This window comes from Chlorocebus sabaeus, chromosome 1 (genome assembly GCF_047675955.1).
Source record: "Chlorocebus sabaeus isolate Y175 chromosome 1, mChlSab1.0.hap1, whole genome shotgun sequence".
Classification (NCBI taxonomy): domain Eukaryota; kingdom Metazoa; phylum Chordata; class Mammalia; order Primates; family Cercopithecidae; genus Chlorocebus; species Chlorocebus sabaeus.
Genome location: NC_132904.1, coordinates 91,376,464 through 91,394,037, shown reverse-complemented (window position 1 = coordinate 91,394,037; position 17,574 = coordinate 91,376,464). Strand labels below are relative to the sequence as shown.

The 17,574-nt window shown below is 41.2% G+C and overlaps 1 protein-coding gene across 8 annotated transcripts in view; it reads right to left on the bottom strand.

Moving 5' to 3' along the window:
• Positions 1-17,574, bottom strand: part of AMOTL1 (angiomotin like 1) — a 138,541-nt gene that overhangs the window by 31,905 nt on the left and 89,062 nt on the right. For all 8 annotated transcript variants that reach the window (XM_038005311.2, XM_008020572.3, XM_038005313.2 and 5 more), the window contains 2 exons: positions 14,825-14,969; positions 13,501-13,590 (listed from right to left, as the gene is read on the bottom strand). In XM_038005311.2, the coding sequence (XP_037861239.1) occupies positions 13,501-13,590; positions 14,825-14,969 (235 nt within the window). The remainder of the gene's footprint in view (positions 1-13,500; positions 13,591-14,824; positions 14,970-17,574) is intronic.

Here is a 17,574-nt window from a genome sequence, read left to right as displayed (position 1 = left end):
GGTTATTGTGGGAATAGGCTACTGATTTTAAAAATGAGTTCTGCTTGATTCTGTCTCATGGGATCACTTCTGCCTTCCGCCTTTTGGCCATGCAATAATGCAGCACAAGGCCCTCACCAGGTGCCAGCACCATGCTCTTGGACTTGCCAGCCTCCTGAACTATGAATCAAATAAACTTCTATTGTTTGTAAATTACCCAGTCTGTGGTATTCTGTTACAGCAGCAGAAAATGAACTAAGACAGCATTCTGTTCCTTTTTCAGCTGGAATCAAGGTTTGATCCTTAACCAACTGGGTTGGGCGGGGGGTGTTTGGATCTCTCAGAGAGACAGAGAGAGACAAGAGAGAGGAGAGAGAGAGGGGGGTATGAAGGCATAAAAATAGGCCAAGCTAATTCTGTTCAAGCTCCAAATTCCAAATGCCCCCATAATGATACATAACTAGCCCCTTTTGGCACCTGCTTCTGGAGAGTCAGGTATCTCTCTGGCACTTCTCAAGGAAGGTTCTTGGATGTGGGAAGAGGTGGTGGTGGTGACAGAGTTAAAGGAGGAGGAGGCAGGCACAACAATGAACCTCAGAAATGCCAATGACTGATTTTAGAGGTACAGTCTCTGGGAGTCTCTGAGTGAAGACAGCTTAAAGGGCATTACCAGAGAAGAAGCCACAAAGGAGAGGCCGAGTAGGGAGACTGAGGGGAGCATGTACAACAGTGTCCAGGCCCTCTATGTACCATGCCGGAGCCCCAAGTCCAGCACTGGCGGTTCACTCAGAGAATGAACCTGTGTAAAGAGGCCAATGCTTCCTAACCTGGAATGCTCTATGAAATAGACAAGTTTCCTGCTATCTGCCCAGCTAGTCCAGTGCTGATCAACACCAAGGGCATCAATTCTGTTAACTAGAAACTCCTCCACAATGCTGCTGAAATGAAATCCTCTTATGAAAAGACGTCCAAATAATTATCTGCCACATTATCCCTCCCTAATGTTTCTCCTCCATTTCTTCATCCTCAGTGATCCCTCAGCTCCAAGGTCCCTGGCACCATTTTTGATACTACTAAACACATGTTGGAGAGGATTCTATTTCAAGGGACAGCTACAATTTATAGAGTAATTGAAGGGTCAGATTTATTAGAAAGTCCTTGTTGATACCAAAGGTAATTTGTTTTTTTCTGAGGTTGTGGGTGTGGAAAGACAACAGAAAGACATTCCATTTACATTACTGTCTGCAAAACTATTTAGGTTCCTTCTGCCTCAAAGATACTCCACACTCAGGGGCCCCGTCTTAACATCTGCCCCCACCTCCTCACCCCGGTTTGAGTCAAACTGATGAACATAGAAAGACTCAAAAAAGTCGAATCCGAAAAGAGCACTGTTTGTAAACACATACGAGTGATCTATTCACATGAGGCTTATTTGATGCAAAACAACATGAAATACGATCTACTTTTTAAAGCCACACATGAATTCACAAACAGAAAAGTAATATGATACAACGCTGACCTTAGAAGTTGCTGGTTTGATTTTTTGTTATCTTTTTAAAATTGCTGATGGTTTCTTGGGTAAGGAGCCTTGTTATTTGGGGAAAGGGTCTTCAGCTTTCTGCTGTCCCTGAGCTCTGGTGCAGATTACCAGGGTTCTGCCAGTTGGCTGGATACATAGGCTGCAAGTTGAGTGGTTAAGTGGGTCTATTCACAAACAGGAACACTCCAGCGAGGGCTGGTTTTAAATGGCGGAGAGAGTGGAGTGTTTTTAAATGAGTTCTGTAATAAGGAAAATTAAGAAGGGGAATTCAAACCAAACTGTTCTGCAGAGCCCTGGGAGAGGGAGAGGGAAGGGAGGGAAGGAAGAGAAGAGACGCTGTGGCCAAGTGGGAAGGAGAGGAATTCTGAAGATGAACCCATCTCAGCCAGAAATTTCTTCAGCTGTCCTGCATTTTACGTATTACACTTCCACACTATCTGAACAAGAGTTCTGAGTTTGAAAGCTACTAGTTTAGTCATTACAAAAGAGAGAAAGATTTGTGGAAATGGCTTCTGTTCAAATGTGGGGAAGAAATCTTCTGGAGAGATGGATAATATGGGAAAATGAGGTAAAGCCTAAAGTGAAATGGATTTATTCAAACTCTCTTGCCTAAACATAAAAGAATAGCAATGTCCCTGTTGACAGAGTGCTGTACAGCAAAATTCTTCTAAACTGTTAATTACTTTTCAAGGCCCACCCTAAAGGCTACAGGCTTCTCCCCCAACCCACTTTTTTTTTGAGGTGGGGGTTCTTTTGAGTGTGGTTCTCTAACAGGTCCTTGCCACATTCTGCCTTGGACTCCAGGTCCAGTGACTGACGTGTGTCTGTCTCATTTTTCCTACTGGACGTCTTCATAGTGACTGAGCTGTCTGTCTTCACAGTGCGTAGAAACCCTTCTATCTTCGTAGGACTTTAAAGATCTAAGATAACTGATGTGTCTTATATGTGAAGAAATATAAGTTTAGGCAACAGTTTATTGAATAAGAGGATGCTACTGGTATATAATCAAATTCTAACTGAGTCTTTAAAACAGTTTTCAAATACTTGTTACTGGAAAGCAACAAAGCCTAACCACAGAATCCTCTATTGGTCTAATATAGGAAAACAACACATTTTTGTCTTAACATAGTTATAAAATTTTTGTTATTTTATATAATTTATCTATTGCTCTTATACAGAACCCACAGTGAGTTTAAAGCATCAAAAGTAAGATATCTCAAGTACGATTTGGTAAAATATTTATTTGACTCTCTACCTGTAAAAGTTCTCTTAAATACAATTTTCTCTGATCTAGTCATTCTTTACCTTGCATTTTACTTCTGGAAATTGTGCTTACACATTTAGGTATAATTCACAGGTTTTTTACCCACCCAAGTTTATTACATATGCAGTTTACAAACTTGCTTGACTGAGGAGACACCCATTCATCTAGCTCAGCTTCCAAATGTACTGCTCAACCTTTCACTTTATTTTGTTTTACCTGAAATAAAAATGTATTGCTACTTCGACAGCATTGCTGACAGCATAATAACAAACTAGACAATGAATAATAATGCTACATAAATATAGGATGCACAGGGCTCTTGGTTTTGACTATACACATACTCGTAATTCCATTTTAAATCAAACCTGAAGATTTAAACTTTTTGTAACCACTACTGAAGAAAACGGTTTTTTTGCCTTCTTTTTTCTTTCTTTCTTTTTTTGAGACACAGTCTGGCTCTGTGGCCCAGGCTGGAGTGCAGTGGTGGCATCTCGGCTCAGTGCAACCTCTGCTTTCTGGGCTCAAGCGATTCTCCTGCCCCGGCCTCCAGAATACCTGGGATTACAGGTGCATGCCACCATGCCCAGCTAATTTTTGTATTTTTAGTAGAGATGGGGTTTCACGGTGTTGGCTAGGCTGGTTTTGAACTCCTGACCTCAAGTAATCAGCCTGCCTCAGCCTCCCAAAGTGCTGGGATTACAGGTGTAAGTCACCACGCCTGGCCTTGCCTTCTCTTTTGTTAATATAAAAAACTGACACTTCTAATTGCAGATATGACAAACTAAGACCCTCCTAGACGATTTGGCTCCTGTGCAGAGAACAACCATAAAACCTGGCCATAATATAAAGAATAATGATCAGAAGGTGTTAAAACGTGAACAGAAGCAGACAGTTTCTGGTGGCGAGTAGCAGCTGGCTCACAGAGGTGAGGAGAAGCCATACTAGCGATACAAATTATGTACCTTGATTGTGCTCATTGTTACATTTCAAGAAACGGGACATTTAAATGTGTAAATTTTACTGGATGTAAATAATGTCTTAATTCAAATCAATTTAGGTATAAAACAAATATATATAATATGTATATAACATGTATATACTTATATTTGTTTTAACTAAGGCATTATTATAATGTGTGCGTGTGTGTATATATATACATATATATATGTTTTTAAGTGGCCCCTCTGAATGGCAGATATGGCTTAACCAAAGCTTGCCCCAAAGACAGAAGTTATGCTGGGGAAATCATTACATCTGGTGGAAAAAGTTGTTTATGCTAGGACTGATCAGGGATAAAGAAATGTGTTGTCTACAATTATATTCTCTCCCTTCTTTTAACTTCTGCAACCCCTCCCACTGTCATTTTTGCAACTTGTTTTGAATAGATTCCTTTTTTCCCCCTTCTTTCTACCAAACCAGTCTTTGTAAGCAAAAAGAAAATTAGTAACAGATGCAAGCTTATTTTTAATGGTCTAAGACCAAATTTTCTGGACTTAAAACAAACACTTTGTCCCCTCAAAAGTTCTCTGAATCCATTAAGATACAGCTGTAGGCTCTCACTATAATTCATGAACTAAAAATAGTTTTGAAAACTAATTGTAAGAAACCACACCACAGAGTTACTCGTTGTATTCTGCTTATTTTTAAATTTTTATCATCCAGAGAATAAAGTTTGATTTCACAGACATTTTGAGAAAGCTAGCTTGCTTGCTTTCTCTTTCTTTCTCCTTCTTTCTCTTTTTTTTTTTTCTTTCTTTCTTTCTTTCTTTCTTTCTTTCTTTCTTTCTTTCTTTCTTTCTTTCTTTCTTTCTCTTTCTTTCTAAATTAACTCTAAGCTCTATTCTGGTCTCAAGAAAATAAATTTGGGGCAGATTTGGGGCAGTGGGTATCTGAAGAGGATATACTGGATTATCCAACAAGGCCTTTTATTATAATTGGCTCTAGTTCAAAGATAGATGTAAAAACCAAAGGCATAGAATGTTAATTCTAGTAGTTGGAACTCACTTGAGAAGATCTGAATACATTAGTATTAAGTCACAGCACTGGGCTAAATAATTTGCAACCAAGTAAGTCTTCTAGTATAAAAATTTTCTGGTATAAAAACTTTGTTCATTTACCATCCAGGATCCTTTGCAGTGTAAAATCATGAAATCCTCGGTCAATCCCAGAGCCGACAGAATTGACCTTCTGGAAAAGGGGAAGGAAAAAAATAAGAAAACAGAGGTCCTAATTCTAGTTGTGGTTTAGCCATTAAACACTTGCTCACTCCGGTTGCAGTTTCTTCTTTGCAAAATGTGAACGCTACGCTAATGAGCTCTAAAACCACCAGGAGTTCAACATTGCCACCTCTCACATTCTAACATCTCTCCACTTGCCTGGTCCATAGGAGATGGCTTCCCCACGGCAGTTCAGTATGAGTTTGGGCTCCAGAATCGAATGACCTAGGTTCAAAATCTGTCTGCTTCACTTATCAGCCTGTATGACCATGGACAAGTTACTTAATCTTCCTGGGCCTCAATTTCTCCATCTGTAAAATACCTGCAATACTTACCTCAAAGGTTTGTTTGGAACAGTAAAAGAGACAATGTACCTGTGAGGGCTAGCAGAGTGCTTGGCTCACAGTAAGTGCTCAGTTAGTGTTCAATTAGTGTTGGCAGCTGTTACCGTTGTTAAATGACCACAGCCGGTCTGGCCTGAACCAGGTAGGACCTGAAGGATGGAAACTGGGGAGCAAACCTGCAACTCCACCTGAGCATACACTTGTAACCAGCAGCTCCACAGCCTCCAAAGACACGGACACTGGTGGCGGCCATCAGATGGCTGGTTACTGGGCTCTGGTTCTGAAGACACGTGCATTGCTGGTAACCACACTTGTAACCTTTAAGGTACTCTCCAAATCTGATATCCAGATCTGCAGACCTCATTTCACAGTAGGATGCTTATGGTGAGAATTTATGGAACCACTGGCAGAGGCACCCCTAAGACCTCAATATCCAGCCGATTAACTATCATGGCTAACCACAGGGCTAGTCCTGCCCCGCCCTTTCTCCATCATTAGCTAATTTTGAATCCTCACTGGGTAACTAAAATTTTTGACTGCATTTCTGTGTCTCAGTTTTCTCTGTTTTTCTAAAATGATAATAATTACGTTCCCCTAATGTGGGATTAAGACAGAAAATAACAATTATATCTTGATTTACACATTAAGGCAATTTACAAAGATCTAGGGAATACTTTTAAAGTTCTTTATTTTGCATCCTCCTTCAATATTTTCTCGGGTTCCTTCTTCTCCCTTTTCCATGACTAGTTCCTGGAACTGAGGTCGGCAAAGTATGACCTGCAGGCCAAACCCAGCCCACAGCCTGTTTTGGTAAACAAGGTTTTTATTAGAACACGGCTACGCCCATTTGTTTATGATCATCTATGGTGGCTTTGAGGCTACAGGGACAGAGTTGAGTAGCTGTGGCTCTCAAAGCCCGAAATATTTACCAGCTGGCCCTTAACAGAAAGAGTTTGCTGACTTGCGGCCTAAAATACAGTGAGTTGATAGTAGATAGCCTATATGACTGTTTGCTTGAATCAATGATAATGATCATTTCATTTGATGTCCAGCAAATATTTATTAAATGCCTCTAAGTGCCAAGCACTATGCCAGGTTCTGAACATACAATGATTGGGACTCTAATGTGAAGATGACAGGCAGGGCCCCTCCCCTTATGGTGTGTACAGTTTAGTTGGGGAAGATAGAAAAGGATTATCCAAACAATTACTTATTTATAGTTGTGATGAGTGTTTACAGTGGAAAAAAGTACACAGTGCTGGGGGAGTATATAAAAGGAAGATCTAACTGTGTCTCAGGAACTCCTCCCTAAGCAACTGCCATTTAATTTAAGCTTAGGCCTGAACATGGGTTTCCTGGTTCTGAATTGTTAGGGAAAGCAAGGGTTCCCTGATGCCAGAAGAAATGCAAATGGATTTCAGTATGTTTTCCAGTTTGTGCTTACTCCATCCATCTATCTGGCTATGTAGTGCAAGGAATGCTGAAAAGTTTAAGATGCTTAATTTTATATATAACAGGAAAGCCAAGCAAATAAATAATTTTAAAACCAACAACGTGAAAATCATAACCCATGTTTAGGTGTTAAAGGCCAGACATCAACACGTGACCAAGAGGCACTTCTTCAATCAGCTCCATTCTTTAAGCATGGCAAATCAGAGCCTAATTTGAGCCTAAATTGAGTAACATTAATTTTCACACTTGGGCAGGAGATTTGATTGAACATAAACAGATACCTTGCAGGCTGTGCGCGCTTCTGGTTGTCATGTAGGTTTGAAGTTTCTCAGTGCTGCCTGTCAAGGTTGATCAAGTGGGCTTAAGCACTCACATGCTTTGCTTTCCAAAGTCAGTAAGGCTCAATAAACCACGCAGGCATTCTTTGGGAACACGTCCCACTCTCCTACCCTGAAAGTTGGCAGGTCCTTCTGGAGAAGGTGCATGCCAAAATAGATGCAGGAAGGCAGGGAGAAGTGTTGCAGAATACATGTATTTTATAAACTCTGCTTCACGTTTCCTATCACTGGTTAGTCCTCAGAGCTCTGGTGGCTAAATTGGAAGATTCATTCTTCTATTACTTTAAAGGAAATAGAGGTGCAGGCAGATTAACCATCTAACTTCAGGTCTCTGAGCCTGTTAGTAAGACACCAGGCCTCAGGAGATGTGGCAGCTGATCCAAGACAATTTGCTGGAGCCTGGACCTACAAAACTTTGATTTTTAGAACTGCATAGTCCTGCCGGGCGTGGTGGCTCAAGCCTGTAATCCCAGCACTTTGGGAGGCCGAGATGGGCGGATCACAAGGTCAGCAGATCGAGACCATCCTGGCTAACATGGTGAAACCCCGTCTCTACTAAAAAATACAAAAAACTAGCCGGGCGAGGTGGCCGGCGCCTGTAGTCCCAGCTACTCGGGAGGCTGAGGCAGGAGAATGGCGTAAACCCGGGAGGCGGAGCTTGCAGTGAGCGGAGATCCGGCCACTGCACTCCAGCCCGGGCGACAGAGCGAGACTCCATCTCAAAAAAAAAAAAAAAAAAAGAACTGCATAGTCCTACTATATGTAAGGGTCATCTCTCAGGAGAATCAGTTAAGACAACTTTCTTGATCAAAATGATGTCACCCTGGCAGGCTTCTTGGACAATCCTTCCCCTCTGCCCATAGTGCAGATCTGCAGTGTCCAGCATGGTCTATGGATTGGTCAGTGTGAGCACCTGGCCAGTGGTTACCAAAACCTTTATATGCCAGACCAGTTCTCACCTCTATCATATCCACAGCAGGGTAAATGAGAAGATGTTAAAGGAGCCAAAAATGGACTATACTAACATCACCTTTCTTGAGAAATACTATTGTTCTCAATAATGAAAGACTCCCATTATCTGGATATTCTTCTATTCTAAAAAAAAAAAAAAAAAAAAAAAAAAAAAGAAGAAAGAGTGCAGAAAAAGAAATTCAGCTATTTTCAAATCACTTTTATTCTGATAGTAGTTTGTTTAATAAGTTTGCCCCAAAGTCTTGAAATAACAGAGGATTACCTGGGGTTTCTCTCAACATGACTGGAACATTGAGTTTAAAAGAATATTTTTATACTGACGCTGCATAAAGATAATTTCAAGCCTATTGTCACTAGGATTTTCCACTTTTATTCATTCTCTCAATAAACATTAATTGGATGCCAGGTACATGAAGATGCAAGGGGTTTTAGTGGGGGATGAATACTGGTAAAGAACGTCTACAGTTTTCCCATTTAGTGGAGTGTCACCCAAATAAATCATGACCTTACAGGTTGCAGAATAAGTGCTGTAACAGGAGCTTCACCCCAAGGAGCCCAGAGTCAGGAGGAGCTGCAAGCACTAGTGCTGGTTGGCCCATGAGAGGCGGTAAATCAGTATGTTCACGTGTGACAACATCTAGCCTTCCTTCCTAACGATGCTTCCACAGCATCTGATGTAATGAAACCTAATGAGGATTCAGAATAATCTCCTTATGCTCTATGTGGGTCAACAGAATAAATGTTTATGTCATTTTAATTTCTGATGCGTGGTTCACACAAGACTTTACAGAAATACAAAAACCAGGAGGGATTTTCTTTTAGGAAATTATTTTAGTCTCTTTTTAGGTTCTATAAGAGACAGAAAACGAAAATAGCTAAAATAAGATTCAAGGGTAAGGTGATTGCCGGCTACACTGAAAACAGCAAATTATTATTATTTTTAAAACAATATGGTCCAACACATTCTTTTCCGGTTAATTTTTAAACCCACAAGAATTTTAAGGGAAATCAAATGCATATAGTTCTGACTCATTTACACCCGTGACTCTGCAATATGTTGTTTTAAACAAATCATTGACTGTCCAAGAAATCTTCTTGTTAAATGATGAGAGGCGCATCATTGAACAGCCAGAATCTCAACTTACACAAACTTGAGTTTAACCAGATATGTGGAACCTGCAGTGCCCAGCAAATCCCAAAGCGGTGGAGATAGGCTCTTGTGCAACCTTTAAACATGACGTGGGTTTATTCCAGAATAACACAAACATGCCAGAGCTAATCAGGTCCCACTCAATTCAAGAATACGACAAAGCTTCAACATATCTATTTAAAAACCCCAATAAAATGAAATTTCATTTCTACCAGTTCAGTTTCTTCACATCTAATGTTTTATTTTTGGCTTTCTGGCCTAGAGCTGATGGGAATTCTGCAGAGCTGTCCATTTTCAGAAAGAAACAGTTTCAAAAAGTTTCTGTGACTGAGAAGACACAGCTAAGAATGGTAAGAGGTATTTCCAGGGGTTCTGCCTTTAGCAGACAGTAACCTGCCTCTGGTGTGCGTGTGTGTATGTGACAAACAAATGGGAAAAATGAGAACCTTAGTTAAGTTGAGGCACAAAGAAGCCCGAGTTTCTCACAGCCAGACCAAACAGGAGTTGGCTAGAGGCCCTGGTTTTCAGGAGCAATTTGGCTTTGACATCACCATCCTATAAGCTATAAAAGCATTTGGAAAAACAAACAAGCAAGACCAGAAAATTCACAGACGAACAAAAAGTTGAATTCCTCCAAAGAGAATGTTACAATACCATGAGGTGACAGGGGAAAAACATTCCTCAAGGGCATCAAGCTCCTAAGCACTTAATTCCTCAAGATTTTTGGTATAGACAAATCTCATGACTGGGAGGAACACAATGAGCCTGTTTCATGTCCACTTCAGTCTTTAGAATTAAGTAGTCATTACCCAGGCAGTCCACTAAGGCCTTCATAAAACTCCAACTTAAGAGCAGAGTACAGTTTTTGGAAGAAAACGACCCTGAGCAGAGGGAAATGTTTAAATCTGGCCAGGAAGGACTTCTTCCCTCCATTAACTGGGAGATCTTTCAAGTCCCACCTGCTGCTTGAACTGCAAGAGTCGGTTGAGTGTTCTTAGACTTAGATGCTTAGCTTCTGTGTGAACACTTAGCAGAAAAGCTGAGCATGTTTTTCTCTACTTCCCCCTTCCCTCTGACTCTCCCATTGCCAAGGTGGCTGGCAAGAGCTTCACAACCTAACTTTGACTTCTTGGTATGTACTACCCTGAGATATATCTTTTTTTTTTTTTTTTTTTTTTTTGAGACGGAGTCTTGCTCTGTCACCCAGGCTGGAGTGCAGTGGCGCGATCTCGGCTCACTCCAAGCTCTGCTCCTGCGTTCATGCCATTCTCCTGCCTCAGCCTCCCAAGTAGCTGGGACTACAGGCACCCGCCAGCACGCCCGGCTAATTTTCTGTATTTTTAGTAGACACAGGGTTTCATCGTGTTAGCCAGGATGGTCTCAATCTCCTGACCTCATGATCCACCTGCCTCGGCCTCCCAAAGTGCTGGGATTACAGGCGTGAGCCACCGCGCCCGGCCCCAGATACAACTTGTATTGCAGTCTTGCCTTTCTTTTAACCAAGTGCTAGAATTCCAAAAAACTCACTTGAAAAGGATGGCTTCCCTTAAGTGGGCAATATTTATAATTATAATCACTAGGGGTTTGAAATTTATTCTAACAATAGGGTTTCTGAACCAATACACAGATAATGGAACACATTAATAACTAGGAAGAGAGGCAGTAATTCATGCCTGCCATTCTGTACCCACATGCTAAATGAAAGCCTGCCAGAGAGCACCATCCAACCTTCTGCCTATCTTTGCACCTATTGTTATACCTGTTCACTGAGCTCTGGGTTGCAAGGTGAGATGACGAATATGTTCAAACCTTAAGTCATTATCTAATCCCAACCTCCTCCTGCTGCATTTTATTGGTAAAGGGTGATCATCCATCCAGCTGCTCCAGTCACATCCCTTTCTCTCACTGCCATTATTCAACTGGTCCACCAAGTCCTACTAATTTATCATTTGTTTATCTGTCCCCTACTCTTCCTCGCTATTTCCACTGGCTTAGTTCATGACCTCTCCATCTCCTCCCCAGATACTGTACTAACTAGTCTAACTAAATACCTGTACTAACTAGTCTAACTAAATACCTGCTAACTAGTCTCCTTGCTTGTAGGATAGGCCCTCATGAATTTCTCCTCTGTTCTGCCTCCCAAGTTAGCTTCCTAAATATGTGCCTTGGAAACAAATCATACTCATAATTTGAAGAAAACATTGGTGAATATTATTATAACCTGGGAGGGTAACAAGTATTTCTAAGCAGGACAGAAAACCTAGAAGGCATAAATATGGTCACTTAAAAACATCTTCTAGAAAATAAAGAACAAAGATTAAAAACAACTGGAGAAAATATCTGTGACATATGTATGTGGGGGACATGCTAATTTACTTAATAAAAGAATTTTTACAACTCACTAAGAAAACAACCTAACTATAAATTTGAAATAACATCTTGAGTCCATCCCTTGGCCATACTAGGAGAGGAAAAACTAATGTAAATAATTATAAAGCTGTGAAGGCACAAAGTGTCCCGCAAACATTAGGTGTAAGAAAAATGGTTAGGTATCACCATTACCAAACCTGCTTCAAATGCTCTGCCTGGATTCAATTACACTACATATCGACACTGCGATCCTTTAAGCAGTTGAAAAATGCCTCTGGTCTCTTGTTTTTGCCTTCAGAACACAGTGGAGCATATTTGCACAGAACAAATAATTCCCTGTCAAGCTGGAAGGGCCTCTTTGCTTGATAATTGATGTTTCAGCTTTTAGCCAGAAGGTTAAAGTCTTTCTGAAGAACATTTCTGAGTTCACGCAGCACTAAACCCTATTACTCCATTATTCCATACCAGCCTTGGTTGGGAGGCCAGAACAATGCCCCTGAGGTGAAACTGACTGGCTTTTCCATTTTGACCTGAACTAAGTGATCAAATTATGTCCCCTGACAAGAAGGCAAAGTATCCACAGAGTGCACAACACTGGCATTGCTGACATACCCGCCAAAGACACTAACTATACCTAGGCATGCGGTCATCCAGAAGGAACGTGTCATGATCCTAAACGCAAGTAGTAAAGACAATTCACCTTTCAAATGAAACTGAGGTGAGATCTATTGCACCCACGGGAAGAGATATAAGATAAATTTTGTTACAAAACCAAGTAATTCAAAGTGCTGATATAGCCTTTTATGTGAATCTGCAACATGGGCCAATCATCTGAGACCACAAAGGTATCCCAGGCAAAAGCCCTAGACAGTATTAGTGTCCATTTGCAAAAAATTGAATTTAAAAAATAGAGCTAGTATTAATAGACAGAATGCAATCATGAATCAATCTGGGGGACACACAGGAGGTTAAACCTAACCAAACAGTATTGGAAATTAGAAAATTTAACCAATTATTTTTCAGTCTTTAAAATGTAGGGCTTCATTGAGGAACCCACACGTCAGAAGACCACTATCATAAGACAGACGGCTAGTGTCTGAATACATTACTTTTTGTTGTTCTAAATTGTCTTAACTTTGTGAGCACTTACTCATAATCTCATTGAGAATTATGATATAGATATGAATTCAATTTTCATAAAAAGACAGTTGGATTTTAAAATTTCTGGCTAGTGCAATGAATCTGTAGAAATTCAAACCTTGACCAATGGTTTCTCAAAATCCATTTGATTCTATCATTTGCCTCTGCTAAAATTAATAAAATATTCTCCCAATAAATCAAGGCTTACAAAGCAACTGTTCATTATTCCTGGCTGAAATGGGCTCAGTGACTTGTGGAAATGAGTGTCACACATGGAGATATATAATGCGATCACTCAGATAGCTTGCACACTGGCAAGGGGCAGCCAGTCTAGAACTCCACAACCTACACGAAGACAAAACCTCCCTAGAGAGAACCAAACCCCATCACTAGGCCGCCTTCCATTTTCTGAAGAAAAAGGGTTGTAACTTATCTGAAGTAGTGAGTGCCAGGACATGCTGTGATGTTGCTATTGCTTGAAGGGTATTATAGAGGGACAGAAAGAAACTGTAGGTCAGAGGGACAGAATAAACATTACTAAAGCAACACAGAGTGACCTCAGCTTTGTCTTGGGTAGACCTAGGAGGGCCTCATCTGAGGCCAATAGGTTGTATGCTAAATTAACAAACAAAAAGCAAACAGCACAAAACCCACTTGAAACTAATATGATTCATCCCTCAGGCCCCCGTTTTTAAACAAACAAACTTTGAGATAAATAAATAAGTGGAAACTCACTCTGGGAAGCATAATGCCCCTCTGCAGCTTTGTCTTCGTGCCCTTCGTATTCCCTGCTGGAGAGCTGCCTGTTGGCAGTCTCTAGTCGATCTATGAACAAAGAGGAAATGATTACAAAGAAATGTATATGGATTGAAGTTATCATTTAACCAAGAAATGAAATAGGTGCCAAGAGCTGGGGAGGAAGAGATGCTCAGGCAGGAGCTCAAAACTGAACAACTTGGGGACAGACAGTAACTATGTCCCAAAATATCAAAAGAAAAGGCTTCAGATGCCACAGTGTGTCTTTATGCGACCTAAAGACAAATGACGTGCACCAGCAGCATGCAGCTAGGGACAGGTGCTGAGAAAAACCACCTCACTGCCTTCAAGGCCAGCAAACCTGATTTGAAGTGTTCACAAAGACAGTCTCCTTGGCCTCAAACCCAGCCCTACTCTAATCTTGATCATCACCTATATATTTTAGCCAGTGACAGCTCTCTGTATCTTAGAATCAAAGAAATAAAAATAACAAATACCAAAAAAAGTCAAAATGACCTAATGTACGAAGACTGTACACAGCAACTTCTATGTTTGCTCAAACCACTTGGTAAATCTTTCATTATTCAATAAATAATCCAACTCAACTAGTATTCACTGGATGCAGATGACACCCAACCCAAAAGAGTTTGTAGCAAGAGAAAAGGTGGGATCTAGCTACTGGGTACTACCAGGACATGGAACGTTTTGACATATGAAGCAACTGAAGATGGCTTGGCTGAAGGTAAAGTAACATTTATAGGTTAACTCATTGTGCACATTGGAGATGGCCAAAATCCAACAGCAGGTGACTCCTATCTTTCAGCGAGTTTATTGTCTACTTATTTCACAACTGTGGGGATTTTTTCCCCCAGAAGGAAAATATGTCTAGCTCTGTCTTCTATGGTCCACCTAGCAATAGTTAAGTGCCGCTTTTCAAAGCGCGCTACCAAATGACAGCCCCATGTGGAAAGGGTTGTGCGTCTAACATTGATCTTTTCAAACATTCAGATTCTCACAGCCATGAATCGCGGTTGAGTACTTTTAAAGCAAGAAGGAGCCACAAACAGAATCCCTTCCTTTGACAGACTCATGCATACAGGCTGTCACTTCCAAAGCTCGATGCTGCAATATACAAACCACAAGGCAGAAAAGAACAATTCTGCTTTTTCAGCACCTCCTCCCTTCCCCAGATGGTTGAAATAGACAACAGGCAGACTAGCACCTGTGGCAAAGCATTCTGGCCCCAAAGTTGTGCTTTTAGCTACACAGGTAGTTTAGGTAGAGAGAACATGAATCAACATGCCTCGGAGGTCTCTGTTGAAATCATGAAGTCTTCTAATCTCGCCTTCCAATTTGTTTCTCATCGCCTTGTCCAGTGACTCTCGCTTGGTGGTAGACTTGACCAGACTTTCATAGGCTTCCGAAATTCTCTGAAGTTCTTTTTCAAACTAAAAGAAAGAACTGGCATTAAAGTGGCACCTTTGACATTCATGCTGGCGTCCTGGTAAAACGGATTCTTAGACATTGCAGGGTGAAGGCTGTATCTTCAATGCAGTCTTTCTGCATCTGAAGTTTCATGTGTACCAAATTGTATAATAGATTTCACTCCCCCACCTGCTCTCCAAAGACTACCTTAGGATCCTGTAAATTACAGGCTCACAAGTCTGGCCGAACTGTCTGATGTCACCTTGTAAAAGTCTCTCTGTACCAATATTAGAAAGGGGTAAATCTAAACATAACTTAAATCTCTTACACTTTTAATGGCAATTTATAGCTATTATGATTATTCCCAGTTAACATCAGGAAAATATTAAAGTACAAAAAACCTAAAGGACTATAATTAGAACCCAAGTTTCCAGACTCCAAGTAGAGTGCACTTTCCAGAGACACTCCTATCTGTCCCCAAAGGAACGTAAAATCCACTGGAGGAAAGGCTTCATTACCTAGTATTTTTATTCCTTTGTCTATGAAATTATCTATATGGCAGACTGCTCACGCCTGTAATCCCAGCACTTTGGGAGGCCGAGGTGGGTGGATCACCTGAGGTCAGGAGTTTGAGAACAGTCTGGCCAACATGGTGAAACCCCGCCTCTACTAAAAATACAAATATTAGCCAGGCATGGTGGTGGGTACCTGTAACCCCAGCTACTTGGGAGGCTGAGGTGGGAGGATCGCTTGAGCCTGGGAGGCGAAGGTTGCAGTGAGCAAGATCACGTCACTGCTCTCCAGCCTGGGCAACAGAGTGAGATTCCATCTCACAAAAAAAAAGAAAAAAAAAGAAAAAAAAAGGATTAATGGACATGTACCTAATCATAAACAAATATATCACAGAATCACAGAAAATCTCTTTATATTCAGCACTTGATAGCCAAGAAATTAAAACCATTAAAAAAAATATTTCACTAAATCACAAACTAACTGGGGAGGCCTTTAATCTATGGCACATATAAATTGATAACAAGTAGCTCTATTCTAACAGGAGTTTGATATAACAGTCTGGTTTTGATGTAGATATCAATAAATCCCATTGTATTGTTATGTAACATAAATGCAAGAGAAAGGGTAAAGACCAGGTGAGGGTGCCTGCAAACATGGACGGATGCTTGATGAGATGCTGCTAAGGTCAGAATCAAAGGCAAAACTGATGGGGTTGAAAGCACTAGCGCCCTTCACTGGGTCCCAGATCAGAGCCATGTTTTCAGTGCATCCACAGGACAGCAATGGCACCAGGAGCCAGGGACCCTCTTTTCTGAGCCCCAACTGCCCGGATCAGAAAGTCCCTGCCAAGACTCCTATAAATAATATATATCCAAACAAATATTCATTGTTTGCTTACATGTCAGGTGTTTTTCCAGATGCTAAGGATACAGAAATAAGGAAGGCAATTCCTGGTCTTTAGGAGCTAAGAGTCTCAAGTTGGCCTGTAAATATTTCAGAGAAATGGTAGTCCAGGGATGAGGGCAAGGTAGAAGTGGCAGGAGGTAGGGCCAAAAGGAAGGACTTTAAATTATGGGCAGGGGAGGCTTAGTGGGGGTGAGAGGTACTGGGGAAGGAAGATTCTAACTCTGATCTCATCCAAGTTCTCATAGAGACAAAACTAACAGATGGGGTTGGAGGGTGGGGATTTGTGAGAGAGGAGGTAGAAGAGATATCCAGGTAAAAAGCTTATGTAAATAGCTCAATGACAGATGACAAGGGCCTGAACTATGACACTAAAAGGGCAAATTCCAAAGACACTAATGAGTAGAATCAGCAGGTTTTGGTGACTGGGTGCAGACAGTAAGGAAGAAAGCAAGCAAGTACAACATAAACATTCACAGCTTAGAAGATGGGGTAAGGAGACTTAACCAAGACAGATGATTATAAGAGAACCAAGCTCACTAAAGAAAGAAAAGCAGTCTGGGTTTGGAGATACTATGTTTGAGGAACTTGATGCACATATTGGCGAAGATTTCCAGTTAGGAGGTGAACATACAAGTCTAAAAGCCAGGAGAGTGGCTGGGGTGTCCTCAATGTACAGATGACAGATGACATCAGAAAGCAGAGACCACTCAGGGAGATAAACAGAAGATTAGAGGGCCAAAAAGGCATTCACACCAAAGGAGGGGAGGGGCACCAGGGAAAAAGACTGAAGCTAATGGACCCGTAGGAGCCTAGAAGCCAAAAACTTAAAAAAATGAGAGATACTGTGGTCAGCACCCTCAGAGGTTACAGAGCAGCTAGGATATAGTTGAGAAGAGGCTGATGAATAGGCTGGAGGGCACGAGGGCTTCTGCTTAGCAGCAGCTAACTAGAGCTGAGATGAGAAAACCAAGGCTCCTTTCGGTACCACCTTATGTTCCCAAAGGCCTCCTTATACCAGAGTTGGTACCTCCCTGGTCCCCTCATTTCAACAAGGCCTTTCTGATTCGTCCACAGATATCATGAACCGCTGGTAATGCAGCAGCACAGAGGACAGTATGTCCTAAATCCTGTTCATAGCCTTACCATGAATTATGATCCTGTCTTCAAATTTTATTTACCAAAGAGATGGCTCCCAGACACACTCACACT